Source organism: Vanacampus margaritifer, chromosome 14 (assembly GCF_051991255.1).
Source record: "Vanacampus margaritifer isolate UIUO_Vmar chromosome 14, RoL_Vmar_1.0, whole genome shotgun sequence".
NCBI lineage: Eukaryota > Metazoa > Chordata > Actinopteri > Syngnathiformes > Syngnathidae > Vanacampus > Vanacampus margaritifer.
In genome coordinates this window covers 3,648,415-3,668,663 of record NC_135445.1, presented here as the reverse complement: position 1 = coordinate 3,668,663, position 20,249 = coordinate 3,648,415, and the positions used below count along the sequence as shown (strand labels likewise).

Below are 20,249 nucleotides of genomic sequence, written 5' to 3'. Positions count from 1 at the left end.
CCAATTTGCTGCAAAAGTCAAAAGACCGTCAGACGCTTTATAAACTGGAGTGTTGATTTTATTCCAAAGCCGACAGACACAAAGTCCACAAAATTATGAGTTTATTTTGGAAGCAAGAGCAGGCAAACGTCACTTTTTTTTTTTCAAAGCGAGCAACAACTCCATTTATCAGACTTCTGAAAAAACAAAAACAAATACTTGAGATGATGCCCACATCGTCACCTTATGAGCCGAAAATGATCAAAACAATCACTTTAGGATATCGTGTCTCATTAACTTCTTGTTTTCATATCAACAAAGACTCATTAAAACAAAGTCTATTTACTCGGAGGCCTCGCCGTCCTTAAAGTGCAAATGAGCAAACATTTCATTTCTGCAATGAAAAGATAGCAATTTACGCTCTAATTATACAAACACACACACAAGAGGCATCCTTCTCATTAACTCATTCACTGCCATTGACGGCTATAGACGTCAAAAATTCATTTGAACTATTTCTTTTAGTTCAACAGTTTTTTTTCTACTTTTGTTAAAAGTATGAAAACCTATATTTTTTTATTGTACATTTAGAACAGATATAAAATTTGTGATTAATTGTGAGTTAACTAGTGAAGTCATGCGATTAATTATGATTAAAAAATTTAATCGGCTTTAATAATAATCTTTAAATCGCGTCAGGCGACTAACATTTTTAATTGTAATTAATCGCATGACTTCAATAGTTAACTCGCGATTAATCACACATTTTATATCTGTATTTCTAAAAATAAAAATCTAGGTTTTCATACTTTTGTTGACAAAAGTAGGAAAAAAAAGTTAAACTAATAGAAATAGGTCAAATGAATTGTTGACGTCTATAGCCGTCAATGGCAGTGAATGAGTTAATATCCCAGCAGGAAAAAAAAAAATACAATACCTTAGAAAGAAGTACACAAGACATCAACAAGATAAAGTGTCAAAAATCGAAAAAGAGATATATTTGTAGCCATGTACATAAAAACATGCTACAGCACGCAGTTTAAAATGTGACTGAAAGAGAAGCTGTGTGTATTCATGCCACGAGTACTCGACTGTAAATGCGCCCTGGATTGCACACGAGTGGAAATGGCATCGTTCGCGTCCCTCTGAATAAAATAGAATCAATCATAAGCCATCATCAAAATGATCTGGGGCTCGTCCTATTTACTGAGAGAGAAAAAAATAGGCTGAGGGAACCCAACCAGGCAGTAATCAGTTCGTAGGCGGCACATATCCAAAAAAAAGAGAGCGTGTGATAAACAAAGCTAGAGTCAGAAATGCAGTTTGGTTTATCCATCCATTTTTTTTTATAGTACTTGTTTTCTTTTTTGTCACTGAGCTGACTTTTGGCAAGAGAAGCCGGTTACACCCTCGACTGGTTGCTAGCCAATTTCAGGGCACGTATAGACAAATTCACATTCATACCGAATGGGGCCATTTAGAGGATACAAATGAACTCACTGACATTCGCAAGTACGGCCAATTCTTAAAGGGGAACGAAACCCAAGATGTCAAATTTTCTTCTGTTATTGTCAAAATTGGCATTACTATGTCCTTTTTTTTTCTCTTCTTCTTTTTGTTTTGATTTTTACGTTTTGGGGATGTCTGTATACAGTTTCATCCCAAAAAACATAAACATGTAAAAATAATAATAATAATAAAGACAAAATGTGTCTTTCACATGGCAGCGATGATATACTGTATTCTTTATCAACTACTCTTTATGTAAATATATTAAATATTTATTCAAAAAAAAAATCAATTTAAAACATTCCATGGGATTTGGTGGACTCGTTAGGTCTTTTAATTTACAAAAATCAGGTGTGTATTAATCTGGCCCAGCTCATTATGCAGTTTGTGTGAGTGTGTTAGAGTTGGTAAATGTTGGCCCCTACATCTCCAACGCCAAATGTTCACCTCGCCCTGTGCTTGTGCCGCTCACCAGAAAAACCTTTTAAAACTTCTCGCTAGCAAAATCTTTCCATCTCTTTTCCAAAGGTCTTTGAGCCACGAGCGATGCAATCAATAACACGATAAGCTGACTAAGCAGTTTAGCACCATTGTGGCTAATATGGTACCTTACGATCTTCTAGCAAAACAGGCTTACCCAAATGTGACTAACCAAACTATTTTAATAGTAACTAAATAGGTAACTCTTTACTTCCCATCTGCAGCTGAGAATGATTTCACCCAACATTGTATTTTTGGTTTAAAAGTTTTTAGGGTTTAGTTGCTCTTTAAGATGACATTTGGAAAGCGAGGCAGGAAACATCTTGGGCTGTTCTCCAGCCAATCAGAGGGCACATATAGACAAACAAGTATTCACAAATATTGACAATTTAGAGTCCTCAATGAAGCTGCCATGCATGTTTTTGGGAGTCTGGGATGAGTACACGGGAAAAAAAAAAACATGCACGTATTGGAAAGCTTGCAAAGGGTTCAAACCCTGAACCTCAAACCTGTGAGGCAGACTATCTACTGTGCTGCCACTGTTTGGACCATTCATGCCTTTTAAACGTCTACTTTTATTTTTTGTAGCTCACCTATCTAGAAAAGGTTAAATGAACTATTGTACCCTGTTTTCTTTTAGTTCATAAAAACGGTTGGATAAAAAAAATGTTTTTAAAATATTGTACGATCAACATAGTGTTGACTTCCTGTTTTTGGCACCTGAATATCTGATTATTGTCAGTTTCAGGAACAGGTTTGTTGTAAACTTATTCAACATATTGACCAGGAACACATCATTTCCCAAATGGCAATGTCAGCAAATAGGAACGATACAGATTGTGTAAACATATTGTCAGTGACTGCGAAGGTGCCCTTGTGCAAGGCACTTAACTGCCGAGATTCTCCAGTGGTCAGGAAGAGACACAGACGGCGGAGTCCCTGTTTCTCTCGGGGTCTCCTCGGATTAAAGGTCCGCAAAATAATTAGTAATAAATTATATTTGATCATTTTTACCAAGTACACACATACGGTGACTAGTGAACCAATACACAAACTACAAATATGCTAAACCAACTACTCCTGCCTTAGCTTTGGGCCAGTCAAATGTCCTGAATTGATTGTGTCGTATCACATAAATCTCTAAGTTCGAAAGCCGCTGCCATAAACTGTCTCGCTGTAAGAAGATAAATTATCTCATAAATAGAGTGTCCGAGCCAGACTACATTTTAATTTCAGCTCAAGATACAAGATTATACGATGGCGTATTAGGACCACGTATAAATATATATATATATTTAGAGGGAGTAATATACAGAGAAAAAACTCGCAAATTTGCTCATTTATAGTTACAAATTTGCGAGAAAAAACTTTCACTTCACTTTATGGCGTGGCAAATTTGCCACGTCAAAGTTTTTTCTCGCAAATTTGTAACTATAAAAGGGCAAATTTGCGAGCAAAAACTCACAAATTTGTGACTTTATAAAATGGCAAAATAGCAAATTTGCGAGAAAAAACTTTTTACTTCACTTAATGACGTCGCAAATTTGCCACTTCATAAAACCGCAAATTTGCAAGTTTTTTCTCAGATGGCGTATTAGGACCACGTATAAATATATATATATATTTTTAGAGGGAGTAATATACAGAGAAAAAACTCGCAAATTTGCTCATTTATAGTTACAAATTTGCGAGAAAAAACTTTCACTTCACTTTATGGCGTGGCAAATTTGCCACGTCATCAAGTTTTTTCTCGCAAATTTGTAACTATAAAAGGGCAAATTTGCGAGAAAAAACTCACAAATTTGTGACTTTATAAAATGGCAAAGTAGCAAATTTGCGAGAAAAAACTTTCACTTCACTTAATGACGTCGCAAATCTGCCACTTCATAAAACCGCAAAGTTTTTTCTCAGATGGCGTATTAGGACCACGTATAAATATATATTTTTTTTTTTATAGGGAGTAATATACAGAGAAAAAAATCGCAAATTTGCTCATTTATAGTTACAAATTTGCGAGAAAAAACTTTCACTTTACTTTATGACGTGGTAAATTTGCCCCTTTCTAAAAAAAAATTTGCAAATTTGTAACTATAAATGAGCAAATTTGCGAGAAAAAACTCACAAATTTGTGACTTTATAAAATGGCAAAATAGCAAATTTGCGAGAAAAAACTTTTTACTTCACTTAATGACGTCGCAAATTTGCCACTTCATAAAACCGCAAATTTGCAAGTTTTTTCTCAGATGACGTATTAGGACCACGTATAAATATATATATATTTTTTTAGAGGGTGTAATATACAGAGAAAAAACTCGCAAATTTGCTCATTAATAGTTACAAATTTGCGAGAAAAAACTTTCACTTCACTTTATGACGTGGCAAATTTGCCACTTTATAAAGTTTTTTCTCGCAAATTTGTAACTATAAATGAGCAAATTTGCGAGAAAAAACTCACAAATTTGTGACTTTATAAAATGGCAAAATAGCAAATTTGCGAGAAAAAACTTTTTACTTCACTTAATGACGTCGCAAATTTGCCACTTCATAAAACCGCAAAGTTTTTTCTCAGATGGCGTATTAGGACCACGTATAAATATATATATTTTTTTTTATAGGGAGTAATATACAGAGAAAAAAATCGCAAATTTGCTCATTTATAGTTACAAATTTGCGAGAAAAAACTTTCACTTTACTTTATGACGTGGTAAATTTGCCCCTTTCTAAAAAAAAATTTGCAAATTTGTAACTATAAATGAGCAAATTTGCGAGAAAAAACTCACAAATTTGTGACTTTATAAAATGGCAAAATAGCAAATTTGCGAGAAAAAACTTTTTACTTCACTTAATGACGTCGCAAATTTGCCACTTCATAAAACCGCAAATTTGCAAGTTTTTTCTCAGATGACGTATTAGGACCACGCATAAATATATATATATTTTTTTAGAGGGTGTAATATACAGAGAAAAAACTCGCAAATTTGCTCATTAATAGTTACAAATTTGCGAGAAAAAACTTTCACTTCACTTTATGACGTGGCAAATTTGCCACTTTATAAAGTTTTTTCTCGCAAATTTGTAACTATAAATGAGCAAATTTGCGAGAAAAAACTCACAAATTTGTGACTTTATAAAATGGCAAAATAGCAAATTTGCGAGAAAAAACTTTTTACTTCACTTAATGACGTCGCAAATTTGCCACTTCATAAAACCGCAAATTTGCAAGTTTTTTCTCAGATGACGTATTAGGACCACGTATAAATATATATATATTTTTTTAGAGGGTGTAATATACAGAGAAAAAACTCGCAAATTTGCTCATTAATAGTTACAAATTTGCGAGAAAAAACTTTCACTTCACTTTATGACGTGGCAAATTTGCCACTTTATAAAGTTTTTTCTCGCAAATTTGTAACTATAAATGAGCAAATTTGCGAGAAAAAACTCACAAATTTGTGACTTTATAAAATGGCAAAATAGCAAATTTGCGAGAAAAAACTTTTTACTTCACTTAATGACGTCGCAAATTTGCCACTTCATAAAACCGCAAATTTGCAAGTTTTTTCTCAGATGGCGTATTAGGACCACGTATAAATATATATATATTTTTTTAGAGGGTGTAATATACAGAGAAAAAACTCGCAAATTTGCTCATTAATAGTTACAAATTTGCGAGAAAAAACTTTCACTTCACTTTATGACGTGGCAAATTTGCCACTTTATAAAGTTTTTTCTCGCAAATTTGTAACTATAAATGAGCAAATTTGCGAGAAAAAACTCTCAAATTTGTGACTTTATAAAATGGCAAAATAGCAAATTTGCGAGAAAAAACTTTCACTTCACTTAATGACGTCGCAAATTTGCCACTTCATAAAACCGCAAATTTGCAAGTTTTTTCTCAGATGGCGTATTAGGACCACGTATAAATATATATATATTTTTTGGAGGGGGTAATATACAGAGAAAAAAACTCGCAAATTTGTGACTATAAATGAGCAAATTTGCGAGAAAAAAATCGCAAATTTGTGACTTTATGAAATGGCAAAGTAGCAAATTTGCGAGAAAAAACTTTCACTTCATTTTATGACGTGGCAAATTTGCCACTTAATATTACCCCCTCTCTAAATAAAACATACGTGGCACTAATACGCCGCCGTAAGATTAGGAGTCAGGAAACTCGGAGACGTATTTTCTTGATCACCTCCCAAAAAATGCCACCTGCACATTCCTGGACGTTCTATCCTCCGCAAAGCCCCAAGCGTGAAGCTCCAGCCTATCTTCATCTTCTTCCTCGCCTTCTTCGCCCTCCTCATACACGCTGGCCTCCTCCACGGAAGTCTCCATGTTGGGAACGTAGCGGTTTAAAGTCTTTGCCTCGCCGTACTCGTAAATGGTCGGCAGGCTGCTGCGCAAACCGAAGCGGCGGCGCAGGGCCACCAGCAGCGGCTGCGGCACGGTGAAGATGTCCACGTTGTTGCCCAGGTCGATCCACGCCAGGCTGGGGAACTTCTTGGGGTCTTTGACCGCCTCCATCAGGTCCTTCAGGACGGCCGCCGTCAGACGGTTGCCGTTGACGGCGAGCGTGGTGAGCTTGGGCAGACCGCCGATTGCCGGCAGCAGCAGCCGCAAGCTGTCGTCCTGAAGCCCGGTGAAGCTCAAGTCCACGGCTGACACGGCGTCGCCGGCGCCCTGCAGGTAGAAGGCCACGCGGTGGACGTCTCTTCCGGAGAGAGGGATGCCGGAGAGGTTGACCACGTCGCCGGACAGCTTTTTCTTCAGGGTGGTCTTCAGACTATTTGGAAAAAAGGAGAGAAAATAAAGTTGGGGCGGTTCGTTTTGGAGCGGTCAGTGCAGGTTTTGGCAGAAGTTGTGAACGGTTTTGTGAGTTTTTGGCTGTGACATTCTTTGGCGGAGACGATTGGTAGATCTTCAGATCTTGTTTTTACTACACAAAGAATATCGGAGCAATTTGCCTTTTGCCGCTAGTCTACGCTGGTATAACCCAGAGGAGCTACGACCTCTGCAGAGCTACAACCATGAGCAGCTTCGTCTCCAAGTGTGGATCCGAATGCCGACGCATGAATGTAGTAAACCCCAGAGATCCATGAATTTTGAGCGTCCGTTATTCAGCAATGGTCAACAGTCGGGACACCCTCGTCCATCCGTCAATATTTCAAGCCGAATCGTCAATCCGTCATTCGTCGATTGCCCAGCAAAATGAGCGTCTGTCAATGTTTCTGTCAATAGGACGTCCGTCACTGACGGATTGACGATTACATCAACAAAACGGGCATCTGTCATTGACGGACTGACGGAAGGTCAACCTCTGGTAGACCCATCGTGCGAACAGAAAGGAGACTAAATGGGACGTTGGAACTGAACCAATCTTTCCGTATGTGTGTCCCTTGCGATCGGCGAGGTCAACGGAATATCGGGGAGGCTTGTGTCGTCACAAGAACCATCTACCGTCCAGCTGTCACTAAAAAAAACCCACAAAGACCGATATAGGGTAACCTAGAGAGATTGAAGTCCCAGAGGAAATGGTTTTAGCGGGAAGTTGAGTGTGGAGACGACGGCCTTGAGTACCAGGACAAAACCAAGAGTCACGAGCCTCAGCCAGACTTTTTCAAAGGTTTTGGAGGCAAATTGGGTGTAAAGACGGACCGGTAGGATACATTTGCTCTCGGATGGGACCACTAGGAGACAAAAGACTGCTCGAAGGAAAATTTGTTGTAGATGTCCATCTCTATCTTTATCTCTCGTTCTGTGTCTGTTCTGCGATCGGGGGTCTCCCAGCCAGGACAGACTCCAGCGATTCCTAATGAAAATAAGCGGTATCGAAAACGGAGGGATGAATACTCGTAGTTCCGTGTGTGCCTTTACTTAACTATCTTGTGCTTATTTTCAAAGGCTCTATAGAAGAGCTGCCACGCTGTCCCATTAAGACTGCAGGAACGGCAAAGTATGCAAAAGAAAAAGAAAAAGGAACCCGCAAGCTCCAGTAGAGTGTAACAAGCGCGGCGATCAATAATGTAATGAGAGAATTTGCATTTGAATACGTCTCAGTCCCGAGTAATGACTTCTGTCTCCTGGGCGCGGACATCGTTTCTGCAACAAAAACAACAACAAAAAAAAACTGTGAAATGAAAGACGGCGCACAAACAACAAGGATGGACTTACGCTAACGTCAGTTCATAACACGTTTGTCGTATTTGTTTTGTTGTCATTTTGGTTTTACCCCGGAGACTCGTGCACGCCTCCGAAAATCGACTTTCAAGGAGAGTTGAAGACAACGCTCCGCTGGGATTGGCTGGAGGCCGCGACTTCTTTGCAGAAAGTACATAACAACACAAGATTGTCAGAGGCCCTTAAAAACAAAATAAACCGAAAGCATATTTTTGTGTACCGGCTAAAGTTTGTGGCTAATTAGCTTGCCTGCGTCCCTCTGGATCTTCTCCCTGCTCATTAATTTGCATGCAATATATGCATCTGTCACCCTTCAGGCTCAATTGATGAATAAGACGCCACCAGCGCGCTGATTCGGGAGATGATTGATTAAAGCAGTGGCTTCTACGTCATCCCCTCCTCCGTATACTTCGCAGTTCGTCTTCATCTAATGTTTTTCTTGACTGGCTGTAGCGGCTCGTAAAAAATTTCTCATTTGGCCTCCAAAGCCTTAAGTAATTTTTATAGATTATTTTAATCATATGAGTGCCTGCCTGTGGTTTCATTCAAGCGATTCGTCAAACGTTAGTGCTACTATTAATGACGGTATGATAAATGAGTCGGTTTGGTCTACTGGTGCATTATATTCCAATTTGTTGATTTGTAGCTCTGACAACAGGAGGTGGATGGAGTTTCTTTACGTATTATGTACAGTCATGCAGGAGCATGAAGTATAATTCATGAATTGGAAAAGGTCCAGTTTGGTTGGTGGATTTCACTTTCCTTTCTTTGGTCCTTCCTCGGGTCTCCTGACGGCCTCACGGTTCTGGTGTTCGGTTTAGGTGAACAATATGGGATTTTTTTTAATGGGTTTTAGGTGAACTAATGAATACGCACTCACCCACATACAAAATAAAAATTTATTAAAAAAAATCTATTTATAAAAAAAAAATAAAAAAAAAAGAGAGAGCAATGATGATGTCAAATTGGTAAAATTACCGAATGAACAATACTGAGCTCTCCAGAGAGAAAAAAATAAGTAAATAAATAAAAATAAAAAGGAAAAGGTCCAGTTTAGAAAATGTTTACATTGATGAGCAATTCCAAGAGTTAGCAACGTATTTATGGCATTGCCCGGCGAGAGGCCCTCCCACCTGTTTGTCTGTGGAAACGATATCCTGCACAACTAACAAAGTCAGGCAAGGTTTGTACACTGACTGAGAGTGGGAGGTGCAGGAGGGGGGTTCGGGTGTCTCGGGCTGCCTTTTTAATGAGGCAGAGAAAATAGGACTCCAGACTTAGCTTCCAAGCACACTGCCTCGGGGCTGCGTGGCCACAGTTCCCACCCACAAGCTGCTCATTTGGCCGCCGGCCCGCCGGCCCGGCGTTTTGCAATTTCTGAAGACGCGCTTTGTACTTTTGCACAATGTTGCGCCGTCGTTCTGATATGGCGAGCCCCGCAAAAATATCAAGAGTAAACACAAGGAGTGGCACAAGAACTCGCATTCTGAGTCTGTACTTCCAAAGCGCAGATACTGTTACGTTCTGGTTGTGCGTCGCAGTTTTTGGGATGGTGGTGGGCGGAGCCTCCTGCGTTGCACCTGCATCTATGTAGTTTATAAGTGCAGCAGTGGCGGAGAGGAGACACCGTTTTTTGTTTGTTTTTTTCCCCAAAATGATTTATAACATCTGGCGGAATGAGAACAAAAATCTTCTTTTCTTTGGTCCTTCCTCGGGTCTCCTGACGGCCTCACGACTCTGGCTGGAAGTGTTCGGTTTTGGTGAACGGTATGGGATTTTTTTAAATAGGTTTTAGGTGAACTAATGAATACACACACACTCACATGCATGCACATACACAATAAAAAAATAATAATAATAATAATAAAAAAGAGAGCAATGATGACGTGTCAAATCGGTAAAATTGCCGAATGAACAATACTGAGCTCTCCAGAAAAAATAAATAAAAAATAATAATAATAATAATAAAAAAGAGAGCAATGATGATGACGTGTCAAATCGGTAAAATTACCGAATGAACAATACTGAGCTCTCCAGAAAAAAAAAATAAAAATAAAATAAAATAAATAAAAAAATATATAAAAAAAATAATAATAATAAAAAAAAATCTTCCGGGCACAAAATATTTGCCTTTGTTTATGAACTTGTATAGTGTGAAGAAGAAAAAAGTCAACAGACACGCCATCAAAACGTGTTCCGATAATTTTGCTAACACCGCGTGAACTGCAACAAAAATTGCTAAATTAGCTACAGATGATAACATAATGCACCCTACACTGTGTATATAATTGGATGTTTTTTTGTTTTTCATGCTAGAAGCTTGCGTTTTGTGGCTGGCAAAAGACCGCAAATAAGGCCATGAATAACAAATATGCTCCTCGAAATCAAAAGTTACCACAATTTCTCGAGAATAACGACCTGAAAACATAAGCACAGTCAGGAAGCGTTTGTGACGAACATGCAAAAACAGCACGCGTGCCCCGCATGAAGCCGGCAAACTGCTTTTATTGACACGGTCGGCAGCTAACTGACACAACAGTGCAGGAATCTAATAAGCGCAGAGTCTCGTGTGTCAAACTATCGGCTGCTTACAGATGGGCGAGCGCAGACAGTCTAATTGCTTTTCATAGCCCGACTTTCCTCGGGGATGTTGTTAACTTTCACGCACGGAGCAAGGGTGCTCGCTGTTGTGTGGTTATGTAAAGCCCAGAGGTGGGAAAGGAAGCGTCTGCTGGGGCTTTTTGCCGTATTGAAATAGAACGCTGGCGGAAGGGGAACCGGCATGTTGCAAAGGCCGGCAGCGCAACCTCGAGAAAGTCTGGCCTAATGAAGCTGTGTTTTGAAGGGCTGCACATCATCATTAGAGCAGACAAGACTGAAGTGCTTTATTTTGTTTTCCCGAGGCGCTCATTGTTAAAAAGATGTCAAATGTATCATATGTGATACTTGAGTTTTTTTAGGTCTCTTTATCTCTTTGACTGCCAGACGTTTTCAGAAAAGGGATGCCGTGGGTGCCAGCCGATTTAAGCATTTTGACTGATCTTTCAAGGTCCACAGAAAATTATGTGTTTGGACTATGGAAACACACATACTACCAAATGAAAGATTGGACGCTCATCTTTCATCAGAAAAAAAAAGTTTGTTTCTACCTTATTCCGTTTTTCAGTAATCAACAATAGAAAATGGTTAGTTTCACCTCTGTTAGGAAACAAACGTCTTTTAACGTCTTTGGCACTCCTCCATAGGATTTTACTAAACGTTATTTAACGTTTTTGGCAGTCAAAGAGTTATCATCAGTGTTATGTATTTTTGTTTGTTTCTTGACTTGAAAGGTCAGATGTGCAATGATACATCTGGAATGTGCATCCATCCATTTTCTATACAGTAGCGGACCGGGTTGGCCCGCAACTACCAGAAATGTGTGTGTAATTGACGGCTATTAACTCATTCACTGCCATAAATTCATTAAAAAAAAGGATTGTTAAAAATTAGGGGCAAGAGGTGGTTATTTTTTAAAAATTGTAATTAATCGCATGACTTCACTAACTCTAATAGAAAAGTAATAGAAATAGTTAAAATTATTTTTGGACATTTATAGCCGTCAACGGCAGTGAATTATTATTTTTTTTTTAAAGGAAAGAAAACATTATTAAAAATTTGGGGCGTCAGGCGATGAAAGTTTTTACTCGTAATTAATCTCATGACTTCACAAGTTAACTCGCGATTTATCACAAATTTCATATCTGTTCTAAATGTACAATAAAAAACAATTCTAGGTTTTCATATTCTTGTTAACAAAAGTGGAAAAAAATGTTAAACTAATAGAAATAGTTGAAATTAATTTTTGACGTTTATAGCCGTCATTGGCAGGAGATGAGTTAAAAATACATTCGTTAAAAAACAAGTATATGAATTTAAGATGGATTTGTGTGACATTTGATTTTAACACCAAGGGTAATAACGCAGCCCTAACCCCAATCTTTCTTTGACATCCTTGATAAATTTGTCCCACGTGGTTCACATATTGCTTCCCCTTAACAAGGTAAAAGCGGTTCATTTTTAAATGCCACGATCGATTTATACCCTTCTGCTTCCTTCGCGTCCATTTCCCGCTCGTCTCGAGTTGGCCCGATGCCATAAAGGGGAAAAACATGTAGGGGTTCAAGGACGATACATTTTAAAGTGAGACGATTCGATCCAATTTTGCTTGTTTCTTATATGGAAGGACATGAGGGGACTGTAAGTCCGGGTGGGGGTGGGGGGGGTTGTCAAGGCTTTGACTGCACGCTCACCAGTCACCCTTTTTCTTGTAAATTTTCCTGGAAGAATTAAGCAACTCATGTATATTGTGCCTCCAGGGTGACAGTTAAAAGCATGCGGCGGAAGAAACTTGTAATGACTGTCCTCCCACGCAGACTATAAGTTCCCCTTCATTTACTCTCATGAATGAGTAATATAGAGAGAGAGAGAGACAAGAGCAACTGTTTGTGGTTCTTTATTTCCTCGCTGACAGAGGAGGTTATGGTTACTTTCACCTGTGCATCATTTAATCCATATCAAAACTGTGGTTGTTTTTTTCTTCTTGTTGCAGTATTTTATTTTATTTTTTACTGTACTGTCAAAGTTAGGTGTTGGTCAAATATCCCCCCCCCCAAAAAAAAAAAATATATATATATATATATATATATTTAAAAAAATAAAAAATAAATAAAAAAAAGAGAGCAATGATGATGACATGTCAAATCGGTAAAATTACCGAATGAACAATAATGAGCTCTCCAGAAAAAGAAAAAAAAAATCTCAAAACAAACTGAAAACCATAATTCCAAGATCATACAATAGAGGGAGGGGATGAGTTGTCGACCTTCTAGAAAAAACAGGAGCTGCTAACTTTTTTCACAAAGGGCCCCCGAGGCAGCTGCAGACAAACAACACAATTAGCTCAGGATTGTTCTTTAAATAGGTTTGAACCCTTGAAAACCAGGTAAGCGCAGGAACACCGGTCAAAACTACTCATATTATCAAATTGCAGCCCGGGGGGCTGGTTTATTTTGCCGTTGCATTTAAACTGCTAACACCGAACCTGCGTTTGATGGTTTATAGAATGTGATTTTTAGGGAACGTACATTCAAATAAAATGAAACTATCATTTATATATATATATAAGATTTCTAGAAAACAAATACAGTAATCCCCGACATATTTGCAGTTCACTAGTCATGAAATCACACATTCATATTTTTTGTGGGACCCTGCATCAGCTATTTTCAGTGGTGGTGGTGGGGGGGGGGGGTATTTGCATTAAAATGCCACAAGATTCCATCAAAGGCCTGCCTGAATAGGAATTGGTGTCAAGGAAGTAGAGTGGCACTTTTGTAGCCTACAGAACTTATATAAAATGTTCAAATGTTTTGTGTTCTGTCATTTTAAAGTGTTTAAAATTTTTCAAAATGGATTTCTTATTTTGCCAAAAGTATCCCAATTAGTATCCTTTTTAAGTGAATGCAATTAAAACACGCGTGTACTGCAATTATTTAGCTGTCGACTGTGCTTTGCTCATTTTAAGATTTTTATATTTAAGATATAGCATTGGAGATATAGTATCATAGTCAAGATTTTGGTATCGGGACATACTAATTGCATGTAGGCCAAAAACAATAGTCAAGGTGGGATTTCTTTATCCTCTGCAAAAAAAAAAAAATATATATATATATATATACACATATATATATATATATATATATATATATATATATATATATATATACATACTGTGAACATCTCCATTAGGCTTAGAGAGTCTAATGCAAAAAATTAATTTGATTATAGAGAAATGAGATAGAGCCTTTAAGAATAGGAATCAGTGAACCGAGTCCCAAAATTTTTTGGGGGTGTCAATTACTTTTTTTTTATGCGGGTAAATAGCACACAAATAATCATTTCCAACTGCATATAATCCGTTTTGGTCGATTTAAAAGTATAATCTGTAAACGAAATTCATGTCTTCCTGCACCAGAGAAGGAGCTCAAAGCATCGGAGGAACGGATGCTGCGTGCGCCACAAGGGATCCGATCAATCGATCAGATTCATCGACACTTTGGTCTTGACTTGTTTATGCCTTGGATCGATCGGCACGGTTGCGCCAGAGGGGCAAACTTCTTGATACGTAACACGGGAGCTGCTCTTGAGCCGTGGGAGAATCTGGAAGCGCCCTTGAAGAGTACCGTTGGTTTATCTTCTTGTGGCGGTGAAATCCGTATAAAAGTATATTTGTGCCATCTAAAGTTAAAATTGGAATTTTCTCCATTTTTAAAAAAGATTTTGACGCAACTCAAAGACAGTAAACCGTGAAATCCTTTTATTTTTTTAGTTTCTATGCCTGTCCATCGAAACAGAAGGATTACCGTACTGTGCTTCAAAAAAATATCGACGACGTCATTGATTAAAACAACTCCCATCGCGTTCCGGTCGGTAGACTACAAAAACAATCTTATCCAGCAATGAGCAATTTAGGAAAGAAGCACATTCACTTTTATTTGATTTGACTTCTCTGGTTTCTTGTTTCAATTTCCCTCCATGTTATTGCATTGATTGTCTTCCTCTCTGTTCTGTTACTGGGGTTTTTTTTCTCCTCGCTTACTGTAAAGAGTCCATTTTGTTGGGCTGTTGCCACACCGAGCAGCGCTGCAGTTGCAGCTCCGGCTCTGGGGAAACGCGCTGTCAAGCTCGGAGATAGAGGAGGAGGCGGAATCACTGCAAGGTTGCTGATTAGAGCGCTTGTATTCACACCCGCACCATCCGCTTTTTCTTGGGTTTTTTTTTTTCCTTGACATGTTTAAAATCACTAGAGAATTCTCAGCATTTTTAGAGAAAGGGGAAAATCATTTGCTAAAAGAAGAGATTGAACTAAAAATATTATTTGAGGATAAGAAATAATGTTAAACTGCTTTTAAGTCACCAGTTAAAAACAAAAGAACACATAAATCACATCAAAAAGCTTTTTAAAATTGTTTTACTTGCGCAGCTTTTGCTTTCATGACACTAATTGCTAGTGATGGGAAAATGAAGCTTCATGAAGCACTTGTGATATTTTTTGACTCCTCTAGATGGCACTCTTGGGTGAAAGATGCAGTGGAAATGTAATCAATTTCCTTTGCACTAGCCTTTATATTTAAATCAAGAGCACCATCTAGTGGAGTCAAAAAACATCACAAGTGCTTCATGAAGCTTCATTTTCCCGTCACTACTAATTAATTGCATGGCAAATGTTGACACACTTAATATATTATCAAGGTAATTTTCATTTTTCTCCACCACTGCACTATCTCACATTTTCTGGCATTGCTGCATCTCTGGAGGCACTTTTAATGATTTGGTAATAGGTGTTGAATTTTACATGACTCAAGCTCATATTCCAATCATTCTAAAATATTATTGCTTCTTCTAGCACTTTTCGAGATTGAGCCGGGATTGCAGACAATTTCATATCTGGCTTTTACTGCGTGGGGGGGGGGGGGGTGACGGCGAGGCCTCGCAGTAGCCGCTCCAAACGTGCACGACACCGCGAAAGTAATTGGAGCGGCTTCGCGAGATGACTTAACCTTGTTTGTCTTGAATCAGCGTTGCAGCGAAAACGATTGAGGAAAGTGTGGCAATTACGTACGTTGCCTTTTTGTCTCGGAGCAGAACGCATTACTCAGCTGGTTGGCCTCGGCGGCGTTTAAGGCTTACGAGCTTTTGTGCCGTCTGATGATAAGAGTGAGAGGAGCCGGGGTTGGTGACAGCTGTTTGGGCAGGTGTCATCCGCTGTGTTGACTGTTGGAATTTCTTCCACAAGCTGCTTCCTCTCAAAGCTCTGCAAAATGATTGGTGGACGACTAAAGATTTTTTGAATTGACTAAACCAATTATTATTATTATTTTATTTTTTTGGGGCGCCATGGACCGATTTCACAGAGACACATCTCGACAGACAAAGCATAAAAACTAATGAAAATGATAGAAAATATAACTCACCATTATGAAGTATTCCTGCACATTTTTCTAACCGGACGGTAACTTAGTTTGCCAATTTGTGTCATAGTCTAAGTCACCTATCAAGTAGTTTAGGGTGCAATTCTCCCAGTGGTGAGAGATTTAAGACTTGGGACTTACAAGTAGTCGACTAAAAAAAAAAATGACTCGCCTGTTTCCATTTGAATATCTGTACTTTCACTTTCCTTTCTTTGGTCCTTCCTCGGGTCTCCTGACGGCCTCACGACTCTGGCTGGAAGTGTTCGGTTTAGGTGAACGGTATGGGATTTTTTTTTAATAGGTTTTAGGTGAACTAATGAATACACACACACACTCGCACGCACCCACATACAAAAAAAAAAAAAAAAAAGGGAGAGCAATTATGACATGTCAAATCGGTAAAATTACCAAATGAACAATACTGAGCTCTCCGGGAAAAAAATAATAATAAAAATTAAAAAATTGAATATCTGTACTTTCATCAGTTTTTGTTTTCCAAAAGTTATTTTGTGTGTGTGTGTGTAGTGCACGGGAACCTGGCAACGCACGGCGGAGAGGCCACTTAAAGAAACAAGTGTTATTGAGGGAGCTCCGAAGATGATTAAATTCGAATTCAAGGGTTATGTTTTGACAAAACCTGGAACAACAGAATGTTAATATGCAAGTCAAAAGATAAGGGAGACAACAGCAAGGACATCTAACTTCATTCGTAACCATAAAACCCAGAACGCAGTTTAAGCTAACTAATAGCTGGTCAAACATTCACTAAGTTTCATGACCGTTATGCGTTTGAGAAGACAATAAAGTAAAAATATGCTAAATATGGAGACTGGTCTTAGAACCATTCAACCAAAAACTAAGTTAGCAAGCTGAATGTGTACAGCTAACAAACCCAAACACAAATCCTGAGCACAAAGTGGCTAACAAATGTGACTCAGCAAGATTGTACAACTTGACTTATAACTTGCTTAACCCGAGTAATGACTCAGCGCTAGTGCGGACTCGACTTGCGTGATTTCGGCCACAGTGACTTGGGACTTGACCCTGGAGAACCCAAGAACCCTTTTCTTCTTTGGAAAATTATGAATTTTACATTAGATGACTGCTATAAGTTCACTGAACACCAAAATATATGTTTTTTCCATTAGGGAATAAAGGGTTAAAAATCTGAATAACAAAAACTGTCAGTAAACGATTTAGAATTTAAGAAAATAATCAATCAAATACACAGCTACATTGAACAATATCATTTTTTTGTTTTATTTGTTGCATTTTAGCCATCTTGTCACCACCACTCTGGCTCATGTAAGTGCAATATTCATCCACTAGATGGCCCCATGCAGGGGTCAGAAGTGGCACTCTGGACTTTTGAAGTTAAATTTGTAAAAAAAAAAAAAAGGTCTTTGTTATTTGAGTAGCAAAATTTATAGGGGCCAAATTTGACCCCGTGGGTTCTCCAGGGTTAATGTAAACTTCAAGGTTAAAACTTGAGACTTACTTATGACTTACTTCCAACCTTTGGATTCCCCAGTAATTTCTGCTCAGATCATAAGAGAGTCACTCCGAGGCTGTAAAACTGCCAAAGAACTTCCAGTTCTATTCACAAAGACGTGACTCAGATTATTTCTCTGTGATGGTTCGTATTAAAATGTCTCGTTTCAGCTTTACTCGCAGGCTTAGACAATCGGAATCATCCCCGAACAGACATGAGAGAACGTCACAGCGTCATATCTCTCCTCTTGAGGGAAGTCCTGGACCAGATTCTCCTTGGAATTCTCTTAGCGTTTTCTAATCTCCAGGATCTTGCTTTGCTTCTGCTCTGGGGAGAATAATTGACTCCAATCTGAAATGAAATCTTGCATCCTTGTTCGGGAGCTTTAATCCCTCCTCGGCAATATTGTTACATCAAGTCCACTTTTCTCCTCTGAGGTCCTTAACTGCTGGTGATCCATAAATCACCCGTGAAACATCAGAGATGGTGTTTATTCTTGAAAATGATCCGTGTTCGGTCTTTCTGGAAAAGTCTATGCATGTGACATGTGACCACGTGCGCAAACTATTTGTGGAATCAAGTCACAGTGCCTCCGAACTGTACGCTGAGTCAACACTTCGACCTTTGATGAGCCTGTGAGGTCGGGCCCTGAAGCAGGCTCTGTCAGAGCGGACGAACCAGATATGTTCAAAGTCACGTTTTGTTTTTCTCCAGGAGTAATCTTCAACACAGCAAGCACTCCACAGCTACTAAGCCCTGGACCAGTACCAGGCCATTTGGGTAAACCAATCCCTAGTATGCAATTTTTCTTTAGCACTGACGTCTGGAATTTTTGGCCTGTTTTCCTGCCGCTTCTCCACCCCCGTAGTAAACTGTAGGTCTATGAAGCCCTTTGAGGAGAACTTGACACGAATTTGCTGCTACGTTGGGCCGTCAAAAATATTGCTTTACGTTGAACAGCTTAGCCAAGACTGCATACTTTTTGACCTGGTCTTTAACCATGTACATGAAAATAAAAAATAAAAAATAAAATAAAAAAAGGAGAGCAATGATGATGACATGTCAAATCGGTAAAATTACCGAATGAACAATACTGAGCTCTCCAGAAAAAAAGAAAAAAAAGAAAAAGAAAAAAGAAAAATTGTGATCTTTCCGTGGTGGACCCCAAATCTCCTGGAAGACAATGATGAGCGGGAAAGTCCCGTCGTCATGGCACGGGGCCAGAATGAGATGTCAACAGGCAAACAGGATTGTAAAACAGAAGGCTTTTCATTTTCAATCCAAGGTTCAAACAGCTCTTAACCTCCTATCGATTGTCTTTTGAACTGCAAAGCAGCCATGAGAGTATCGAATGAAACAAAAAAATGACCGGAATCTCGATGATGTGAATAAAGATCACCGGAACGCATTTGCGCTGTTTTTTTTTGAGCTGTGCATCTCAATGCCGGTTTCATAACCGTTCCTTGACATAGTAAAGCAGCCGCTCCGCGATATACCGTTATGTAAGGCAAACTGTTTTCTGTGTGTTCTGTCGCAGTGCTCATCGCTTACGAGCATCCAGTTTTGTCACGTGGAATCAGATCAGTGGCGGATTTGTCGTTTAAGGGTGCAACGAAAGCACAAAGAGGTCACCGGATCGGGCTGTGACGTCACCGGTCAACGAAATCGGTTTCATATTGACCGACCTTTCATCTTTGCGTCATGTGTCAAATGTGCGATTTGCACGACAAGCAAACGACTCCTAATTACGCTGCTTTGCCGCCCGAGCAGCCCGCGAGGGAACCTGTGACGGAGTAGCAGCTCGTCGCTGGCAAAGGGTTCGCTGCATTCATTATTCCTCTCTTGTCTCATTACAACTGCAACTTCACACCTGCACTAAAAGAATACACAATACGGAAGGGGCTTTTGTTTGTTTGATTTTGGCTGGCGCTTCTCTCCGCTGTGACATTAACATTGCTAATTTTATTTATTCAGTTTCCATGAAGAAAAGTGACTCATCTGGGATGTCAAACAACACAGCCCTGGGGCTGAGCCACTCAACATGTACAATGGTGGAAGCCTTCATCAAGCCATCTGCTAAGAGCTTTGTTTTCTAGCCGGCAAAATTATCCTGAAGGAAGCCGGGAAGAGTATTTGATCACTGGGTTTGAAAATCCTGCCAACAAAAAGCGGAACCAGATGATGGCAAACAAATTATTGTCGGCGAGTGAGAACACATTTAGCAATTCACTTTCTTTTTTCTTTTTTTTTTAGATGTACGGCGTTAGACACTTATTTTGATTGTGAATTTAAAAAAAAATAAATTTTCTTAAAAATTAATCTTAAAAATGTCTTGTGAAAAAAAATGGATGTCGGCACGGAGAAGCAAATTCAAATTCAATGCAAAAAAATCAAATTCAAACTTCAAATTCATTATCAAACTCCACATTTCAAAATTCTAACTGTTAGGATCTCACAAAAAAATTTTGGGCCATGTGATATAACCTGCCATTTTGATTGGCCGTAAAAAAAAATGCCACTTCATACTGTAAGTCCACTTTTTTTTTTTTATGTAGCTGAAGCCGTCTTCTTTTAAAAAAGAACCCCGAATTGCA

The 20,249-nt window shown here is 38.8% G+C and overlaps 1 protein-coding gene across 1 annotated transcript in view; it reads right to left on the bottom strand.

Annotated features, from left to right (window-relative positions):
- Positions 1-84: 84 nt before the first annotated feature.
- Positions 85-20,249, bottom strand: part of LOC144063686 (leucine-rich repeat-containing protein 75B-like) — a 27,198-nt gene continuing 7,033 nt past the window's right edge. The window contains exon 4 of the mRNA XM_077585460.1: positions 85-6,757. Coding sequence (XP_077441586.1) covers positions 6,163-6,757 — 595 coding nt within the window. The 3' untranslated portion in view covers positions 85-6,162. The remainder of the gene's footprint in view (positions 6,758-20,249) is intronic.